This window comes from Vulpes lagopus, chromosome 1 (assembly GCF_018345385.1).
Source record: "Vulpes lagopus strain Blue_001 chromosome 1, ASM1834538v1, whole genome shotgun sequence".
In the NCBI taxonomy this organism is placed as follows: Eukaryota; Metazoa; Chordata; class Mammalia; order Carnivora; family Canidae; genus Vulpes; species Vulpes lagopus.
Window position 1 is genome coordinate 72,989,502 of NC_054824.1, and position 17,191 is coordinate 73,006,692.

The following is a 17,191-nucleotide window of genomic DNA, read 5'->3' on the forward strand; positions in this document are numbered from 1 at the left end:
TTTTGTTTCTGGGGCTCACAATTGATACTGTTGGTTTGGTTCTCCCATTTTATGACATCTTCACATGCCCCTTTGTCATTCAGAACTGTTTACTGTGATGTGTTTTTGAAACAATATAAACAAATGTTTTTAGCTTTCCAGTGTCTGCAACTAGGAGAGTGAAATAAATGGTGGGAGCTAATCCATGCCTCTAATACAAATATCTTCATATTTCTTGGTTTATTTTTGGGTTTTGTGGGTTCTATCATTCAGGAACTTCCTGAGAATGCAAGAAGGAAACGTATGTTTTTGAGACTTTATGCATCTTAAATATTCTTGTTCTATCTGTATAGTTATTGGATGGTTTAGCTTTAGAATTTTAGAGATAATTTTTCTTCAAGTTACTAGGACATAACATTTCCTGCACTGACTGTCTAATATTTTTATATGTTCCCTATTTTTTCCATCTTTTGTCTTTAATTTTACTTTTGAAAGATATTTGCAACTTCATCTTACGAATATTACTGATTATTTTATTTCTGTTGCCATATTTTCTTTTAAATCCAAAGAGCTGTTTCTGCTTTTCTATAGCTTTCTCTTCTTTCTATATTGATGCCTTTCATACTCTCATCTCTCCAAGGAGCGAGTTTTCTCTTCTCTCTGCATTGTCTGCTTTTTATCTTGGTTCTTCCTCAACCTTGACAAAATATTTGGTGATCCTTGGTTGTAATTTTATATGGAAGGGAGAGATGCTAAGCTTCATGGCTGAGGCTGGCCTAGTGATAGACTGATAGGTTGTTCAGGAAAGGAACCAGCCATTTTTGGGGAGAATTTCCAATTGTAAGCATCTAGTTTTCCTTTTAGGCTGGTTTGTTTCCCAAAGAAAAGACACTTTAAAACAAAATAAATTTATTTTTTATTGGTGTTCAATTTGTCAACATACAGAATAATACCCAGTGCTCATCCCATCAAGTGCCGAACTCAGTGCCCACGACCCAGTCACCCCCACCCCCCACCCCCCGCCCACCTCCCCTTCCACACCCCTAGTTCGTTTCCCAGAGTTAGGAGTCTTTCATGTAGAAAAGACAATTTTAATCTGACCCAGCATATAGAATCAGGCAGCATTCCTGTGAGCAATGAGAATGGGAGGAGTCTTACCATCCAGTATATACATTTGTATTTAATCCCATTGCTTTTAATATGGTGCACCTGCTCTCTTGCCTGTCTTGTGTCCATAGACTGAACATTTCTCTGGTTCAAATTCTCCAGGGAGTAAATTTTCTATCTTCAACCTGGTCTCTTCTTTCTGGCCCTATGTACATCGCTTGTCTTTAGGAAACTCCCAAGTTTTACCCTTGGGGTTTGGTAGTAGGAATCCACTCTGTTTTGCCTTCCCCAGTCATGGTTTTTTGTTGTCAGTACTTAGTGGTCTACTAATTCATGTTACAATAGTGAACAAATATGTTGATCTGATTTCCAGCTTTTGAAAATTTCTTATTATCCATTATGTGTTTCCATCATTAACGTTCTTTTAGTGGGATTTTGGAAGGGAGCAGAGATAAATGTGTTCAATCAAGTTGAGGAATCTACTCAACTTCCATATAGTGTTTTCCGACTGGGGTATTGTAATTTGTTAGGGAGTACATTCTCTGGCTGGCTTTCCGCAGACTTCCCTCATCCTCATCTCCTACCTATTCTATACCTCATCATGGTACTCTCCTGCTTATGTATATAGTGCAGTGTTTTTTGCCTTTTTCTTTGTGAATTCATCTTTTACATTTTATGTTTCTCCAGCTTTATTGATATAATAGGCATAAAACATGGTATAAACTTAAAATATACCATGTGATGATTTCATACGTGAATATATTATCAAATGATTACTCTATATGTTTAGACACCAGGTTATTTTCGCTTTTACTACAATGCAGTAAATAGGGGAAGGATATCCTACATTAATTAAACCTTTTTTTGGTTCTTGTTAAGAAATATATACATTATGGGCAGTATTGGGCATTTGAATCAATTAAAATTAAATGGAAAAATTAAATGAATAGCAATGTTTATTTACGATTATATGCTAATTGAAATATGATGATTTAAAACTATAGTGCCTTAAACATTTGGGTTAGGCAGCCTATTTATAGGATGTCTGCTAATGGATTAATTATTGTTTTAGTGTTTAAATGGAGTTACAAAAAAAATAAATGGAGTTACAAGGAAAATTGCAAAAAAGAATATTCCTATATTACCTAATGACTGAAGCATAGCTACAATTTTTTAAGTCCCCAAATAAGTAAGTTCAGAAAACTGAGGCTTCTTTGAATTATATGTTCTCAGATTTCCCAACAGTTTATGTGTATTTTATTTTTTATTTTTTAATATATATTTTTAAAGATTTTATTTACTCATTCATGAGAGACACAGAGAGAGGCAGAGACACAGGCAGAGGGAGAAGTAGGCTTCCTGCAGGAGCCCGATGTGGGACTTAATCCCAGTTCCTGGGATCACATGAGTCAAAGGCAGACACTCAAACCACCCAGGTATCCCTCGTATGTGTATTTTTAAAAGGAATTATTTTTATTTTACTTTCAATATTTACTTGTAAGTACACCATATGTCATTACCACCTAAAAATTAGATCCTGAAAAGAATTTTTTTTTAGCAGGAGCTCTCATTATTCATTTGCTCTTAATTTAGGATTTTATTCTGCAAATATTCCTTTCCTGGATGTATTTGATTTGCCCTCCCACTGTCCCTAACCAGAAGGGACCACAGAAGAAAAATTTGAAGACACTCATTTCCATTGCTTGCGTAGACCTGATTCACTAAGAAAAAAGGATAGGAAAAGGTTAAATGAAAAACATTCTAGGGAAGTTACAAACCATATAAGGTGTTGGTTAGCCACAACTGTGGGCGTAACTTTTTTTTTTTTCTTTTTCTCTCTTTCAACAGGGAGACACATCACCTCTTCCTCCCACTGTCCAAGGCTGTCTGCGGGCTGATGTCAGAGTTGCTCCTTCTGAAAGCCAAAAGTGTTCCTTTTATTTAGCAGACAAGAATATCACCCATGGCTTCCTCTATCCTCCTGGTTAGTATGACTTTTTTAGGGCAGCACTTTAGAAAGCCCTCATCAGCTGGATGTGGGCGTGTGCCTTAAACATATTCTCCCCCCACCAAAACTACCTGCTTGGGCAAAACTAGCTGCCTAGGAGGCTTCCAGTGGTTGTAGGGTGACCTATAGCCAAGCAACAGCTATTAGAAAGACTAATAAATTTTGCAGTGGGAACCACACATCAGCTCTAATCTAGCTGAGATGTTCAGAGAATTTGGCAGGTTTAGTTTAATTTTAAAACTGAATGAAGATTCTTTGGAAAGGGACACAAGCCATCTAAAAAAAATTTTTTTTCTGTCTGCTACCCAAGATAAAGTCTGCATGGAGCATGCAGCTCTGCCTGTAGCAAGAAATCAGGCTGGAATTCGGGCCTGTGACACATGGAGCATGCACATGTCCATCAATTTCATACCGTAGATTAAGCAGCTGAATGAACTTCACATTTATTTATTTATTATTTTTAGAAAACATCTCTCTTGGGAACATGCAAAAGCCAGTGTCATTTTTTCTGAACTCAAATCTCTTCCTTATTCAGCAGGAAATGCCATTTTTATTAACTCACTCAATAAGATTTTCAGCAATTTCAGCTTCTGGGAATGGATTTACTCTTATAACTTAGGGATTTTTAGAGTGGGGGAAAAAAAAGCTTGGTGAAAGTACGTAGTATATCAATTTAAATACCCAACACAGACTTAGGATAAATAAACTGATATATCTTATTAAAATACCTACAGATGGGACACCTGGGTCGCTCAGTGGTTGGGTATCTGGCTTTGGCTCAGGGCGTGATCTCAGGATCCTGGATAAATCCAATCAATCCAAGATAAATCTCATCTTGAGACCCATAACTCTATGTGTAAAGACCCAATTTTCCTATGTATCACATTCACGGGTACAGGGGATTAGGACTTGGACATATCTTTCTGAAGGTCACCATTCAACCTATAGGTATCAAATGTATGAAACTGCTGGCCTTATTTATAACCTTTACTGGAGAGTACTTAGTATTCCTATATTTCAACTGCTAATAAATTTTCATTGGTATGTAATAGTATTTTGCTAATTACGTATTTTGTTATATTTTCTCTTCTAGCTAGAGTTAATCAAATCCATTTGTTTTACAGCAAACAACAGGACTTCTGATAGTCAATATGATGCTTTAATCACAAGTAATTTGGTCCCTATGTATAAAGCATTTAAAAGTAAGTATACATTTAGATTATTAATGTAAAAACATCTAAATGGCTTTATGAGCTTATAAACTAAACACATCTTTTTGATGTTGTTTGCAATTTGTCCCTGATATTGAGTCATTTGTTCTAATGCTTTAATATAGAAATAGGAAGGATCTCTGACATAGTTTTCTTTCTTTCAACTTACCTCAATTTTGGATGCCTTATGACTAGAACTTCAATAATTTGTTTTTAATCTAATTTAGCTGTAAATGGCTAGTCACAAAACAAAATTTTACTGACACTTACCATAAGTATGTGAAATGTGTTTGTCCCTAGAATCGTAATTAATAAAGTAGTGTGTATATTCTGACCACTATTCGATATCACTGTCCCCAAAGCACCTCAGCACTAGGAAAGAATTTGGAAACATATTTTACTTGGGATAACTGGGTAGCTCAGTGGATGAGCATCTGCCTTCGGTTCAGGGTGTGATCCCAGGGTCCTGGGATTGAGTCTTGCATCAGGCTCCTGCTTCTTCTTCTCTCTATGTCTCTGCCTCTCTCTCTCTCATGAATAAATAAATAATTTTTTAAAAAGGAAATACTTTACTTAATTTCAAGACTGCAACTACATCAGCAACAGGAAGTGTCATCAATGTGACTATTTTTCTAAGATTTTGTTTATTTACTTATTAGAGAGAGAGAGAAAAAAAAAATAGAAGGAGTGGAGGGGCTGAGGGAGGAGCAGATTCCTTGCTGAGCAGGGAGCCCAAAGCAGGGTTTGATCCCGGGACCCTGAGATCATGACCTGAGCTGAAGGCAGACATACAACCAACTGAGCCACCCAGGCACCCCCATCAATGCGACTATTATTTTTGTTACATGGACTGTTTTGCAGAATTACCTAATCACCACTGGCAATTATTAAAATACAATTTGATGCTATTTAAATGTACCTCCCTATTATAGAAAATATTTCCATGTTCAACAAAGGTAGATATTTTTGAGGACCATTTGACGGTAAATGGTTCTCCAACCTTTTATTTTCAGGCTGTAGGTGTCCTTTTGTCTAAAGTGAGTCTCTTGCAGACAGCAAATAGATGGGTCCTGCTTTTTTATCCAGTCTGAAACCCTGCGCCTTTTGATGGGGTCATTAAGCCTGTTCACGTACAGAGTTACTATTGACAGATATGAGTTTAGTGTCATCATGATATCTATTCAGTCCTTGTTTTTGTGGATTGTTCCACTGAACTTCTTCTTAAAGGGGAATTTTAAGAGTCCCCCTTAAAATTTCTTGCAGAGCTGGTTTGGAGGTCACATATTCTTTCAGTTCCTGCCTGTCTTGGAAGCTCTTTATCTCTCCTTCCATTTTGAATGAGAGTTTTGCTGGATAAAGTATTCTTGGTTGCATGTTCTTCTCATTTAGGACCCTGAATATATCCTGCCAGCCCTTTCTGGCCTGCCAGGTCTCTGTGGAGAGGTCTGCTGTTACCCTAATACTCCTCCCCATAAAAGTCAGGGACTTTTTTTCTCTTGCTGCTTTAAGGATCTTCTCCTTATCTTTGGAATTTGCAAGCTTCACTATTAAAATACGAGGTGTTGAATGGTTTTTATTGATTTTAGGGGGGGGATCTCTCTATTTCCTGGATCTGAAAAGGTAGATATTTTTAACGTCTTACTCTATTATTTTTAGAAATGTGGGATTACTTCCACAGTTTTCTTCTTGTAAAACTCTCCATGGAAAGAAATGGAGTAAATGTGGTTAGTGGACCAGTATTTGATTATAATTATGATGGTCATTTTGATGCTCCAAATGAAATCACAGGGTAAGTAATTTGCAAACAAATGGATTTTTTGATTTAGCAATAGGGTATCATGAGGGGAAACCTCAGTATTCTAAATAAAAGCTTAGTCTTCTAAATATTACACAATATATTTACATAGGGATGTTATTATTGACTATCTTCAACTGGTCTATAAATAACTGCAAAATATTTATATGGCAAATATCTAGACTAATGTGCAAAGAAAAATTAGCAAAATTTTTATTTAGGAAATTTCTAAATAAATGGGCACAGGGAAAATGTGATTTTGTAAAGGTTAAAGAGATAAGAACGACTCACTGTACTATCAATAAATATAGAGCCAGCACATAAATGAATTTAAAAAAAACAAGTCGTGATGATTCATAATATTGTCCATAGTGGATGATTCATAAACTATCTCCCAGGAGAGGGTAGAGGTTTCCCCTAGAAAACCAGTTGTGTTAACTTGTATGTCTTCGTACCAAACCTGGTCATAATACATTGCTAAGAATTACCTTTGAATGCAGCACACAGGAATAGAGAGGTTTAGAAATTTTATCCATTATTTCTTTTATTATCAAAGTGTATGAAGGACCAAACTAAACAATTATGCTGTCTGAGCCTAGATTGTGTAATGCAATGGTTTCTACCTATACCTTTTTTTTTTTTTAAATGATTTTTATTTACTCATGAGAGACAAGCGAGAGGCAGAGATATAGGCAGAGGGAGAAGCAGGCCCCTGGAGGGAGCCTGATGTAGGACTCGATCCCAGGATCCTGGGATCATGCCCTGAGCTAAAGCCAGATACCCAACCACTGAGCCACCCTGGCGTCCCTCTACCTACAGCTTTTGATAGAGGAACATTTTTGACAACTCAGTGTATGGCCTTTATCTGTTTCATTTGTCTTGTCCTTATTTTAGTGCTTATTAATCCTTCATTTCACCATTTAATAATTCTAGCAAACACTTTGATAGCACTTTACTACATAAGTATCTTTTTAAACACATACATGTCATTTAGTCCACAAAACATTCCTATGTTAGATTCTGTTAGCCCCCCTATTTAGAGATGGAGAAACTGAGATATAGAGAGGTTAATTAAGTATCTTATTTATGTTCCACAGCTAATAAGTGGGAAAGCCAGAATACAAACCTTCTGAGTTCATGTAGAAATCCTAAAATCACTATAATATCACTATTTAAGCAGTCATATTTCTTTTCTTTTTAAGATTTATTTATTCATTTGTGATAGACATAGAGAGAGAAAGGCAGAGACACAGGGGGAGGGAGAAGCAGGCTCCATGCAGGGAGCCTGACGTGGGACTCAATCCCAGGACTCCAGGATCGCGCCCTGGGCCAAAGGCAGGGGCTAAACCACTGAGCCACCCAGGGATCCCCAGCAGTCATATTTCTTTTAGTGGGCTCGTAATTGGCACTTAAAACTTTTAAAAGCGCTTTCATGTTCATTATCTAAAACTGAAGGACTGTCGTATCGGTTGTATGATCTATCCCCATGTCTGCACTGTGAAGTTGGTAGTACAGGATCACCTCCATGTTAAACTTGAGGAAACTTACAAAGTCTTAGAATGTGAGAGGATTAGCACTCGCCCAAACATCTTGCAGAAGTGCTCCAGTTGGAATTTGGGTTTCTTTGTTTCCAGTCCTTGTTCTACTGTAAAATGTCACTATGAAGTATAGAGTCAACAAAACTAGGAAACACAGGAGGCGTAATATCATGGTCTGCTTTCCTTGGTATTCTCATATTTTACCTTAGTATTATAATGACCAAGTTTGGACTTCTATAAAGTTCTGTTCTGGCTTATGGAAGTCTAAAATCATGTGATAAGATTTTGTACTTTCTAGACTATATTTTTACTATAACATTTCTTTAAAAATGTGTAACAACATTTATTAGTTTTAGAAGCAAAAGTATAATAACATCAGATCTTTTCCATTGTGTTTTTTTAGATACCTAACGAACACTAGTGTTCCCATCCCAACGCACTACTTTGTGATGTTGACGAGTTGCAAAAACCGGAGCCACACCCCCAATGCCTGCCCTGGGTGGTTGGATGTCCTACCTTTTATTATCCCTCACCGACCTACCAATGTTGAGAGCTGTCCGGTGAGTCTGTACAAAAACTCCATCAACTTGGAACATGAGGTCTGAGATTAATTATGGACACATAGACAATGAGTTAAAGTAACACTTTTTAAAAACATCCTGTGTTAGTCTACTTCAGTATTTTTATGGATTAAGGAAAATGGTATGTAAATAGTTACTTAAACTTGCATATATATTTGATTGAGTCCCACGTCGGGCTCCCTGCATAGAGCCTGCTTCTCCCTCTGCCTGTGTCTCTGCCTCTCTCTCTCTCTCTCTCCATTAATAAAAATTTTTAAATGAGTTATATAAATGAAATGTAAATAAGGATAAATGAAATATAGACACGAACGGGTCAGCTTATTATAGAAAAGTTATTTTATTTTATTTATTTTATTTTTTTAAAAAGATTTTATTTTTTTATTCATGAGAGACAGAGAGAGGGTGTGAGAGAGAGGCAGAGACAGAGGGAGAAGCAGGCTTCCCACAAGGAGCCTGATGTGGGACTTGATCCCAGATTCCGGGATCAGGACATGAGCTAAAGGGAAACACTCAACTGCTGAGCCATCCAGGCGTCCCAGAAAAGTTATTTTACAAATAAAAAATAAGAGATGTCACAAAGTTGCTTTAATTGCTAAATCCAAAGTTGGAATAACTGCTAAATAATATTATAAGGATTTAGTGTTTCAAATTCAAAACACATTTGGCTGGAATAATCAATAACGGAAGGTTATAAAAAATGAAAGAGTAGGGCCGGGCCCTGAAAATGGGCACAATTTGAAACAGATTGAGAGGATTGAGAATACCTTTCAATGGAGAAAAGGTCTGGAACTGATTGTGCGCAACAGCTAAAGAAGAAGGGATACTCGAAGATGAATCAGATTTTAAATGTAGGTAATTAGGAAAAAAAAAGATGGAAATTAGGAATGAGAACTATTTTGGCAAGTAGCTAAGACAGTTAAATTTAGGCCACGTTCTTTGTAGAAATGGGTGTTCACATGGAAAAATCCCACAGGCTAGTAGAGACTGGAAATTAAAGCTTTGGTTCCAGGCCAGATTGGGATTCATCTCAATGGTGTTCAGGTGTTCAACACATAACTGCCTTCACCATACTGTGTATTGTGGGAGATACATCAATAAATTAGACATGAATTCTATCAAAGGGGGCTCACAGTTTAGCCCTTGAATGCCTCATATAAGAAGGAGGATGAGATAATTGTCACAAAGAGGGATAGATAAAATTACCATAGGATTTCAAAGAATAGAGAAGGTGACATTCTAATTGGGTGTTGAAGACAGCATTTTAACTTGAATGTTGAATGGCCTTTCAATGACTAAAGATGGAGAGGAAAGGCTACAGGCTAAGCAGTGCGTCTCTCATAGTCCTAGTGTGGGCAAGGGTTTCCAAAAAATGGTAAGTCATCATTCTTTGCTAACTCTTCCAGTGGCAGACAAAGGTAGCTAATACGACGTGGTACTGGTTATCATTGAATCAGAATTTAGTAGTTCTCTTTTTTTTTAGAAAGATTTCTTTTTTTAAAGATTTTATTTATTTATTCATAGAGACAGAGAGAGAGGCAGAGACACAGGCAGAGGGAGAAGCAGGCATCATACAGAGAGCCTGACTTGGGACTCAATCGAGGGTCTCCAGGATCACGCCCTGGCCTGCAGGCGGCGCTAAACCGCTGCGCCACCGCGGCTGCCCCTTAGTTCTTTATATCAGAGTCTAGGTAGCTACTATGGATTGATGAAAATGGGTATGCAAAGAAGAAACCATGGCTCTCCCTGGTCTAGGCTTTATTGCCTTCTACCAGAAAAAATTTTTCAAATTTTTTTTATTGGGGTTCAATTTGCCAACATTAGCATTACACCCAGTACTCATCCTGCCACGTGCCCCGCTCAGTGCCCATCACCCAGTCACCCCAACCCCCCGTCCACCTCCCTTTCCACTACCCCTTGTGCACTTCCCAGAGTTAGGTATCTCAGGTTTCATCACCATCACTGATATTTTCACTCATTTTTCTCCTTTCCCCTTTATTCCCTTTCAATAATTTTTATATTCCCCAAATGAATGAGACCATATAATGTTTGTCCTTCTCCAATGGACTTACTTCACTCAGCATAATACCCTCCAGTTCCATCCACGCTGAAGCACATGGTGGGTATTTGTAGTTTCTAATGGCTGAGTAATATTCCGTTGTATACGGAAGACCACATCTTCTTTCTCCATTCATCTTTTGATGGACACCGAGGATTTTTCCAGTTTGGCTATTGTGGACATTACTGCTATGAACATCAGGGTGCAGGTGTCCCGGCATTCATTGCATCTGTATCTTTGGAGCAAATCCCCAGCAGTGCAATTGCTGGATTGTAGGGTTGTAGGGCAGATCTATTTGGAACTCTTTGAGGAACCTCCACACAGTTTTCCAGAGTGGCTGTGCCAGTTCACATTCCCACCAACAGTGCAAGAGGATTCCACTTTCTCCACATCCTCTCCAACATTTGTTGTTTCCTGCCTTCTTAATGTTCCCCATTCTCACTGGTGTGAGGTGGTATCTCATTGTGGTTTTAATTTGTATTTCCCTGATGCCCAGTGATGTGGGGCATTTTCTTATGTGCTAGTTGGCCACGTATATGTCTTCTTCTATGAAATTTCTGTTCATGTCTTTTGTCCATTTCATGATTGGATTGTTTGTTTCTTTGGTGTTGAGTTTAAGAAGTTCTTTATAGATTTTGGAAACTAGCCCTTTATCTGATATGTCATTTGCAAATATCTTCTCCCATTCTGTAGGTTGCCTTTCAGTTTTGTTGACTGTATCCTTTGCTGTGCAAAAGCTTCTTATCTTGATGAAGTCCCAATAGTTCATTTTTGCTTTTGTTTCTTTTGCCTTCGTGGATGTATCTTGCAAGAAGTTACCGTGGCCAAGCTCAAAAAGGGTGTTGCCCGTGTTCTCCTCTAGGATTTTGATGGAATCTTGTCTCACATTTAGATCTCTCATCCATTTTGAGTTTATCTCTGTGTCTGGTGCAAGAGAGTGGTCCAGTTTCATTCTTCTGCATGTGGATGTCCAATTTTCCCAGCACCATTTATTGAAGAGACTGTCTTTCTTCCAATGGAAAGTCTTTCCTCCTTTATCCAATATTAGTTGACCATACATTTCAGGGTCTACTTCTGGATTCTCTATTCTGTTCCATTGATCTATGTGTCTTTTTGTGCCAGTACCACACTGTCTTGATGACCACAGCTTTGCAGTACAACCTGAAATCTGGCATTGTGATGCCCCCAGCTATGGTTTTCTTTTTTAAAATTCCCCTGGCTATTCGGGGTCTTTTCTGATTCCACACAAATCTTAAAATAATTTGTTCTAACTCTCTGAAGAAAGTCCATGGTATTTTGATAGGGATTGCATTAAACGTGTACATTGCCCTGGGTAACATTGACATTTTCACAATATTAATTCTGGCAATCCATGAGCATGGAATATTTTTCCATCTCTTTGTGTCTTCCTCAATTTCTTTCAGAAGTGTTCTATAGTTTTTAGGGTATAGATCTTTTACCTCTTTGGTTAGGTTTATTCCTAGGTATCTTATGCTTTTGGGTGCAATTGTAAATGGGATTGACTCCTTAATTTCTCTTTCTTCAGTCTCATTGTTAGTGTATAGAAATGCCATTGTATTCTGGGCATTGATTTTGTATCCTGCCAAGCTACCAAATTGCTGTATGAGTTTTAGCAATCTTGGGGTGGAGGCTTTTGGGTTTTCTGTGTAGAGTATCATGTCATTGGTGAAGAGGGAGAGTTTGACTTCTTCTTTACCAATTTGAATGCCTTTAATGTCTTTTTGTTGTCTGATTGCTGAGGCTAGGACTTCCAGGACTATGTTGAATAGCAGTGGTGAGAGTGGACATCCCTGTCTTGTTCCTGATCTTAGGGGAAAGGCTCCCAGTGCTTCCCCATTGAGAATGATATTTGCTGTGGGCTTTCCGTAGATGGCTTTTAAGATGTCGAGGAAAGTTCCCTCTATCCCAACACTCTGAAGTGTTTTGATCAGGAATGGATGCTGTATTTTGTCAAATGCTTTCTCTGCATCTAATGAGAGGATCATATGGTTCTTGGTTTTTCTCTTGCTGATATGATGAATCACATTGATTGTTTTACGAGTGTTGAACCAGCCTTGTGTCCCGGGGATAAATCCTACTTGGTCATGGTGAATAATTTTCTTAATATGATGTTGGATCCTATTGACTAGTATCTTGTTGAGAATTTTTGCATCCATCTTCATCAGGGATATTGGTCTGTAATTCTACTTCTTGGTGGGGTCTTTGTCTGGTTTCGGAATTAAGGTGATGCTGGCCTCATAGAATGAATTTGGAAGTACTCCATCTCTTTCTATCTTTCCAAACAGCTTTAGTAGGATAGGTATGGTTTCTTCTTTAAACGTTTGATAGAATTCCCCTGGGAAGCCATCTGGCCCGGGACTCTTGTGTCTTGGGAGGTTTTTGATGACTGCTTCAATTTCCTCCCTGGTTATTGGCCTGTTCAGGTTTTCTATTTCTTCCTGATCCAGTTTTGGTAGTTTGTGGCTTTCCAGGAATGCGTCCATTTCTTCTAGATTGCTTAATTTATTGGCGTAGAGCTGTTCATAATATGATTTTAAAATCGTTTGTATTTCCTTGGTGTTGGTAATGATCTCTCCTTTCTCATTCATGATTTTATTAATTTGAGTCTTCTCTCTTCTTTTTAATAAGGTTGGCTAATGGTTTATCTATCTTATTAATTCTTTCAAAGAACCAAGTCCTGGTTCTGTTGATCTGTTCCACAGTTCTTTTGGTCTCGATTTCATTTAGTTCTGCTCGAATTTTAATTAACTCTCTTCTTCTGCTGGGCGTGGGTCCATTTGCCGCTTTTTCTCTAGCTCCTTTATGTGTAAGGTGAGCTTTTGTATTTGCGTTCTTTCCAGTTTTTGAATGGATGCTTGTATTGCGATGTATTTCCCCCTCAGGACTGCTTTTGCTGCATCCCAAAAATTTTGAACGGTTGTATCTTCATTCTCATTAGTTTCCATGAATCTTTTTAATTCTTCCTTAATTTCCTGGTTGACCCTTTCATCTTTTAGGAGGATGGTCCTTAACCTCCATGTGTTTGAAACCCTTCTAAACTCTTTGTTGTGATTTTGTTCTAGTTTCAAAGCACTATGGTCTGACAATATGCAGGGGACGATCCCAATCTTTTGGTGTCCATGAAGACCCAGAATGTGGTCTATTCTGGAGAAAGTTCCATGTGCACTTGAGAAGAATGCGTATGCAGTTGAGTTTGGATGTAAAGTTCTGTAAATACCTGTGAAATCCATCTGGTCCAGTGTATCATTTAAAGCTCTTGTTTCTTCAGAGATGTTGTACTTAGAAAACCTGTTGATTGTAGAATGTGCTGCACTTAAGTCACCAAGTATAAGTGTATTATGTCTTTACTTTGGTTATTAATTGATTGATATACTTGGCAGCTCCCACATTCGGGGCATAAATATTCTTGGGGCTGCCTGGCAGCAGGAGCGTCCTTGCTACCCTGTGTCCTCCCGGCCTCCGCCTGTCCAAGGGGGGAGTGCTGGATCCTGGGCTGTGTCCCCCGCCCTGGGCTCTGGGGCACGTGTTGCTGGAATCGCGCTCTCAGTGGAGGAAGCCCCCTCGGACCAGAGCCGCCGCCGACCCGCCACCTGAGCTGCTCCTGGGGCCCTGCCAGGCACTCGCTCCAACCCTTTAGGGAGCTCAGTCCGCGGTGTATGGCGTGCTCTCCCCTGGGGCGCAGTTCCTCTGTTAGTGCCCCTGGGAGCCCGAGGGCATCACTGCCCTTCCTGGGATCCTGTCCGAGTTCCCTCTGAGCGCCTCTTTGTCCCGGAAGATTGGTAAAGTTCATGCTTCTCCGGGACTGGGCCTTCTTGTCCTGGGAACACTGGCCACCTGGTCTTAGCCCGGCTCCTTGTGAGGGACCCCCCCCCCCCTTGGATGCTTTTTTATTTATTTATTTTTCTTTCTTTTTTTTTAAAAAACATTTTCTTGCGTTGATAGGAGTGTTAACTCTACTCACTGTAGCATTCCAGCTATTCTCTCTTCAAATCTCAGGTCAAAATCATAGGTTTTCAGGATGATTTGAAAGTTATCTAATCAGGAACAACACAGGGATGTCCACTCTCACCACTGCTATTCAACATAGTACTAGAAGTCCTAGCTTCAGCAATCAGACAACATAAAGAAATAAAAGGCATTCAGATCGGCAAAGAGGAAGTCAAACTCTCCCTCTTCGCAGATAACCTGGTAATGTACATAGAAAACCCAAAACACTCCACCCCAAGAATGCTACAACTCATAGAGCAATTTGGCAGCGTGGCAGGATACAAAATCAATGCCCAGAAGTCAGTGGCATTTCTATACACTAACAATGGGACTGAGGAAAGAGAAATTAAGGAGTCAATCCCATTTACAATTGCACCCCAAAGCATAAGATACCTAGGAATAAACCTAACCAAAGAGGTAAAGGATCCATACCCTAAAAACTATAGAACACTTCTGAAAGAAATTGAGGAAGACACAAGGAGATGGAAAAATATTCCATGCTTATGGATTAGAAGAATTAATATTGTGAAAATGTCAATGTTGCCCAGGGCAATTTACAATTTAATGCAATCCATATCAAAATACTATGGACTTTCTTCAGAGAGTTGGAACAAGTTATCTTTAGATTTGTGTGGAATCAGAAAAGACCCCGAATAGCCAGGGGAATTTTAAAAAAGAAAACCATAGCTGGGGGCATCACAATGCCAGATTTCAGGTTGTACTACAAAGCTGTGGTCTTCAAGACAGTGTGGTACTGGCACAAAAACAGACACATAGATCAATGGAACAGAATTGAGAATCCAGAAGTTGTCCTCAACTCTATGGTCAACTAATGTTTGACAAATGAGGAAAGACTATCCCCTGAAAAAAAGACAGTCTCTTCAATAAATGGTGCTAGGAAAATTGGAATCCACATGCAGAAGAATGCAACTGGACCATTCTCTTACACCATACACAAAGATAAACTCAAAATGGATGAAAGATCTAAATGTGAGACAAGATTCCATCAAAGTCCTATAGAACACAGGCAACACCCTTTTTGAACTTGACCACAATAACTTCTAGCAAGATACATCCATGAAGGCAAGAGAAACAAAAGCAAAAATGAATTATTTGGACTTATCAAGATAAGAAGCTTTTGCACAGGAAAGGATACAGTCAACAAAACTAAAAGACAACCTACAGAATGGGAGAAGATATTTGCAAATGACATATCAGATAAAGGGCTAGTTTCCAAAATCTATAAAGAACTTCTTAAACTCAACAGCAAAGAAACAAACAATCCAATCATGAAATTGGCAAAAGACATGGACAGAAATCTCACAGAGGAAGACATACACATGACCAACAAGCACATGAGAATATGCTCTGCATCCCTGGATGTGAGGGAAATACAAATCAAAACCACAATGAGATACCACCTCACACCAGTGAGAATGGGGAAAATTAACCAGGCAGGAAACCACAAATGTTGGAGAGGATGTGGAGAAAGGCGAACCCTCTTGCACTGTTGGTGGGAATGTGAACTGGTGCAGCCACTCTGAAAAACTGTGTGGAGGTTCCGCAAAGAGTTCCAAATAGACCTGCCCTACGGCCCAGCAATTGGACTGCTGGGGTTTACCCCAAAGATACAGATGCAGTGAAATGCTGGGACACCTGCACCCTGATGTTTCTAGCAGCAATGTCCACAATAGCCAAACAGTGGCAGGAGCCTCGGTGTCCATCGAAAGATGAATGGATAAAGAAGCTGTGGTCTATGTATACAATGGAATATTACTCAGCCATTAGAAATGACAAATACCCACCATTTGCTTCAGCGCGGATGGAACTGGAGGGTATTATGCTGAGTGAAATAAGTCAATCAGAGAAGGACAAACATTATATGGTCTCATTAATTTGGGGAATATAAAAATTGTTGAAAGGGAATAAAGTGGAAAGGAGATAAATATGAGTAGGAAATATCAGAAAGGGGGACAGAACATGAGAGACACCTTTTTCTGGGAAACGAACTAGGGGTGCAAGGGGAGGTGGGTGGGGGGTGGGGGGGTGACTGGGTGATGGGCACTGAGGTGGGCACTTGACGGGATGAGCACTGGGTGTTATTTTATATGTTGGCAAATTGAACACCAATTAAAAATAAGAAAATCCCAGGCAAAAGGAGACTTTCTAAATGATAAAAGATTTTTCTGTGAATGAAAAATAATGCCCTTTGAAAAAACAGTCTTTTGTTTCTCTTTTATAGGAAGGTAAACCAGAAGCCGTTTGGATTGAAGAAAGATGGCAAGCCCATGTTGCTCGGGTCCGTGATGTGGAACTTCTTACTGGGCTGGACTTTTACCAGGAAAAAGCACAGCCTGTCTCTGAAATTTTGCAACTAAAGACATATTTACCCACATTTGAAACTATAGTTTAACCTAATATATAAATGAATTCTGGGAGAATATAAATGATTTTTTCCTGTTAAATAATCACAAAATAAAACTTTCTATTTTTCCTTAACTCCTTAAAAAAGCCATGTGGTGTGATTTCATTCTTCCTTTTCACCTTTTCATCTATGCAAATGTGAACTTTATTTTGAAGTCCCTTTTTTTTTGTTATGCAGAGATTGTGCTGTGTTATACCTACCTTATTATATTTCTTATCTCATTTATAATCTTTGGCTATATTTCTCTGTCCAGCATGATCTAAACAGAAGGGAGAGCAAGAGAAGTGTCACTTTGGTGAAGGTTGCACAAGATGTTAGATTTGATGATTAGACAATATTTATTAAAAGAAACACATTCAATAATTTTACTTGTAAAAACTGTCAACAGATCTTTTACAGTAGGAAAGACCAGAAAACAACCTCAAAGACTGGTTGAACAAATTATGGAATTTGTTTAAACAATGGAATGGAATAATGCTATTC

The 17,191-nt window shown here is 38.7% G+C and overlaps 1 protein-coding gene across 1 annotated transcript in view; it reads left to right on the forward strand.

Annotated features, from left to right (window-relative positions):
* The window catches only part of LOC121491391 (ectonucleotide pyrophosphatase/phosphodiesterase family member 3), an 84,983-nt gene extending 68,189 nt beyond the window's left edge, over positions 1-16,794 (forward strand). Inside the window, exons 21-25 of the mRNA XM_041756284.1 lie at positions 2,935-3,070; positions 4,219-4,296; positions 5,962-6,094; positions 8,042-8,198; positions 16,526-16,794. Of these exons, the coding sequence (XP_041612218.1) occupies positions 2,935-3,070; positions 4,219-4,296; positions 5,962-6,094; positions 8,042-8,198; positions 16,526-16,696 (675 nt within the window). The 3' untranslated portion in view covers positions 16,697-16,794. The remainder of the gene's footprint in view (positions 1-2,934; positions 3,071-4,218; positions 4,297-5,961; positions 6,095-8,041; positions 8,199-16,525) is intronic.
* Positions 16,795-17,191: the final 397 nt, after the last annotated feature.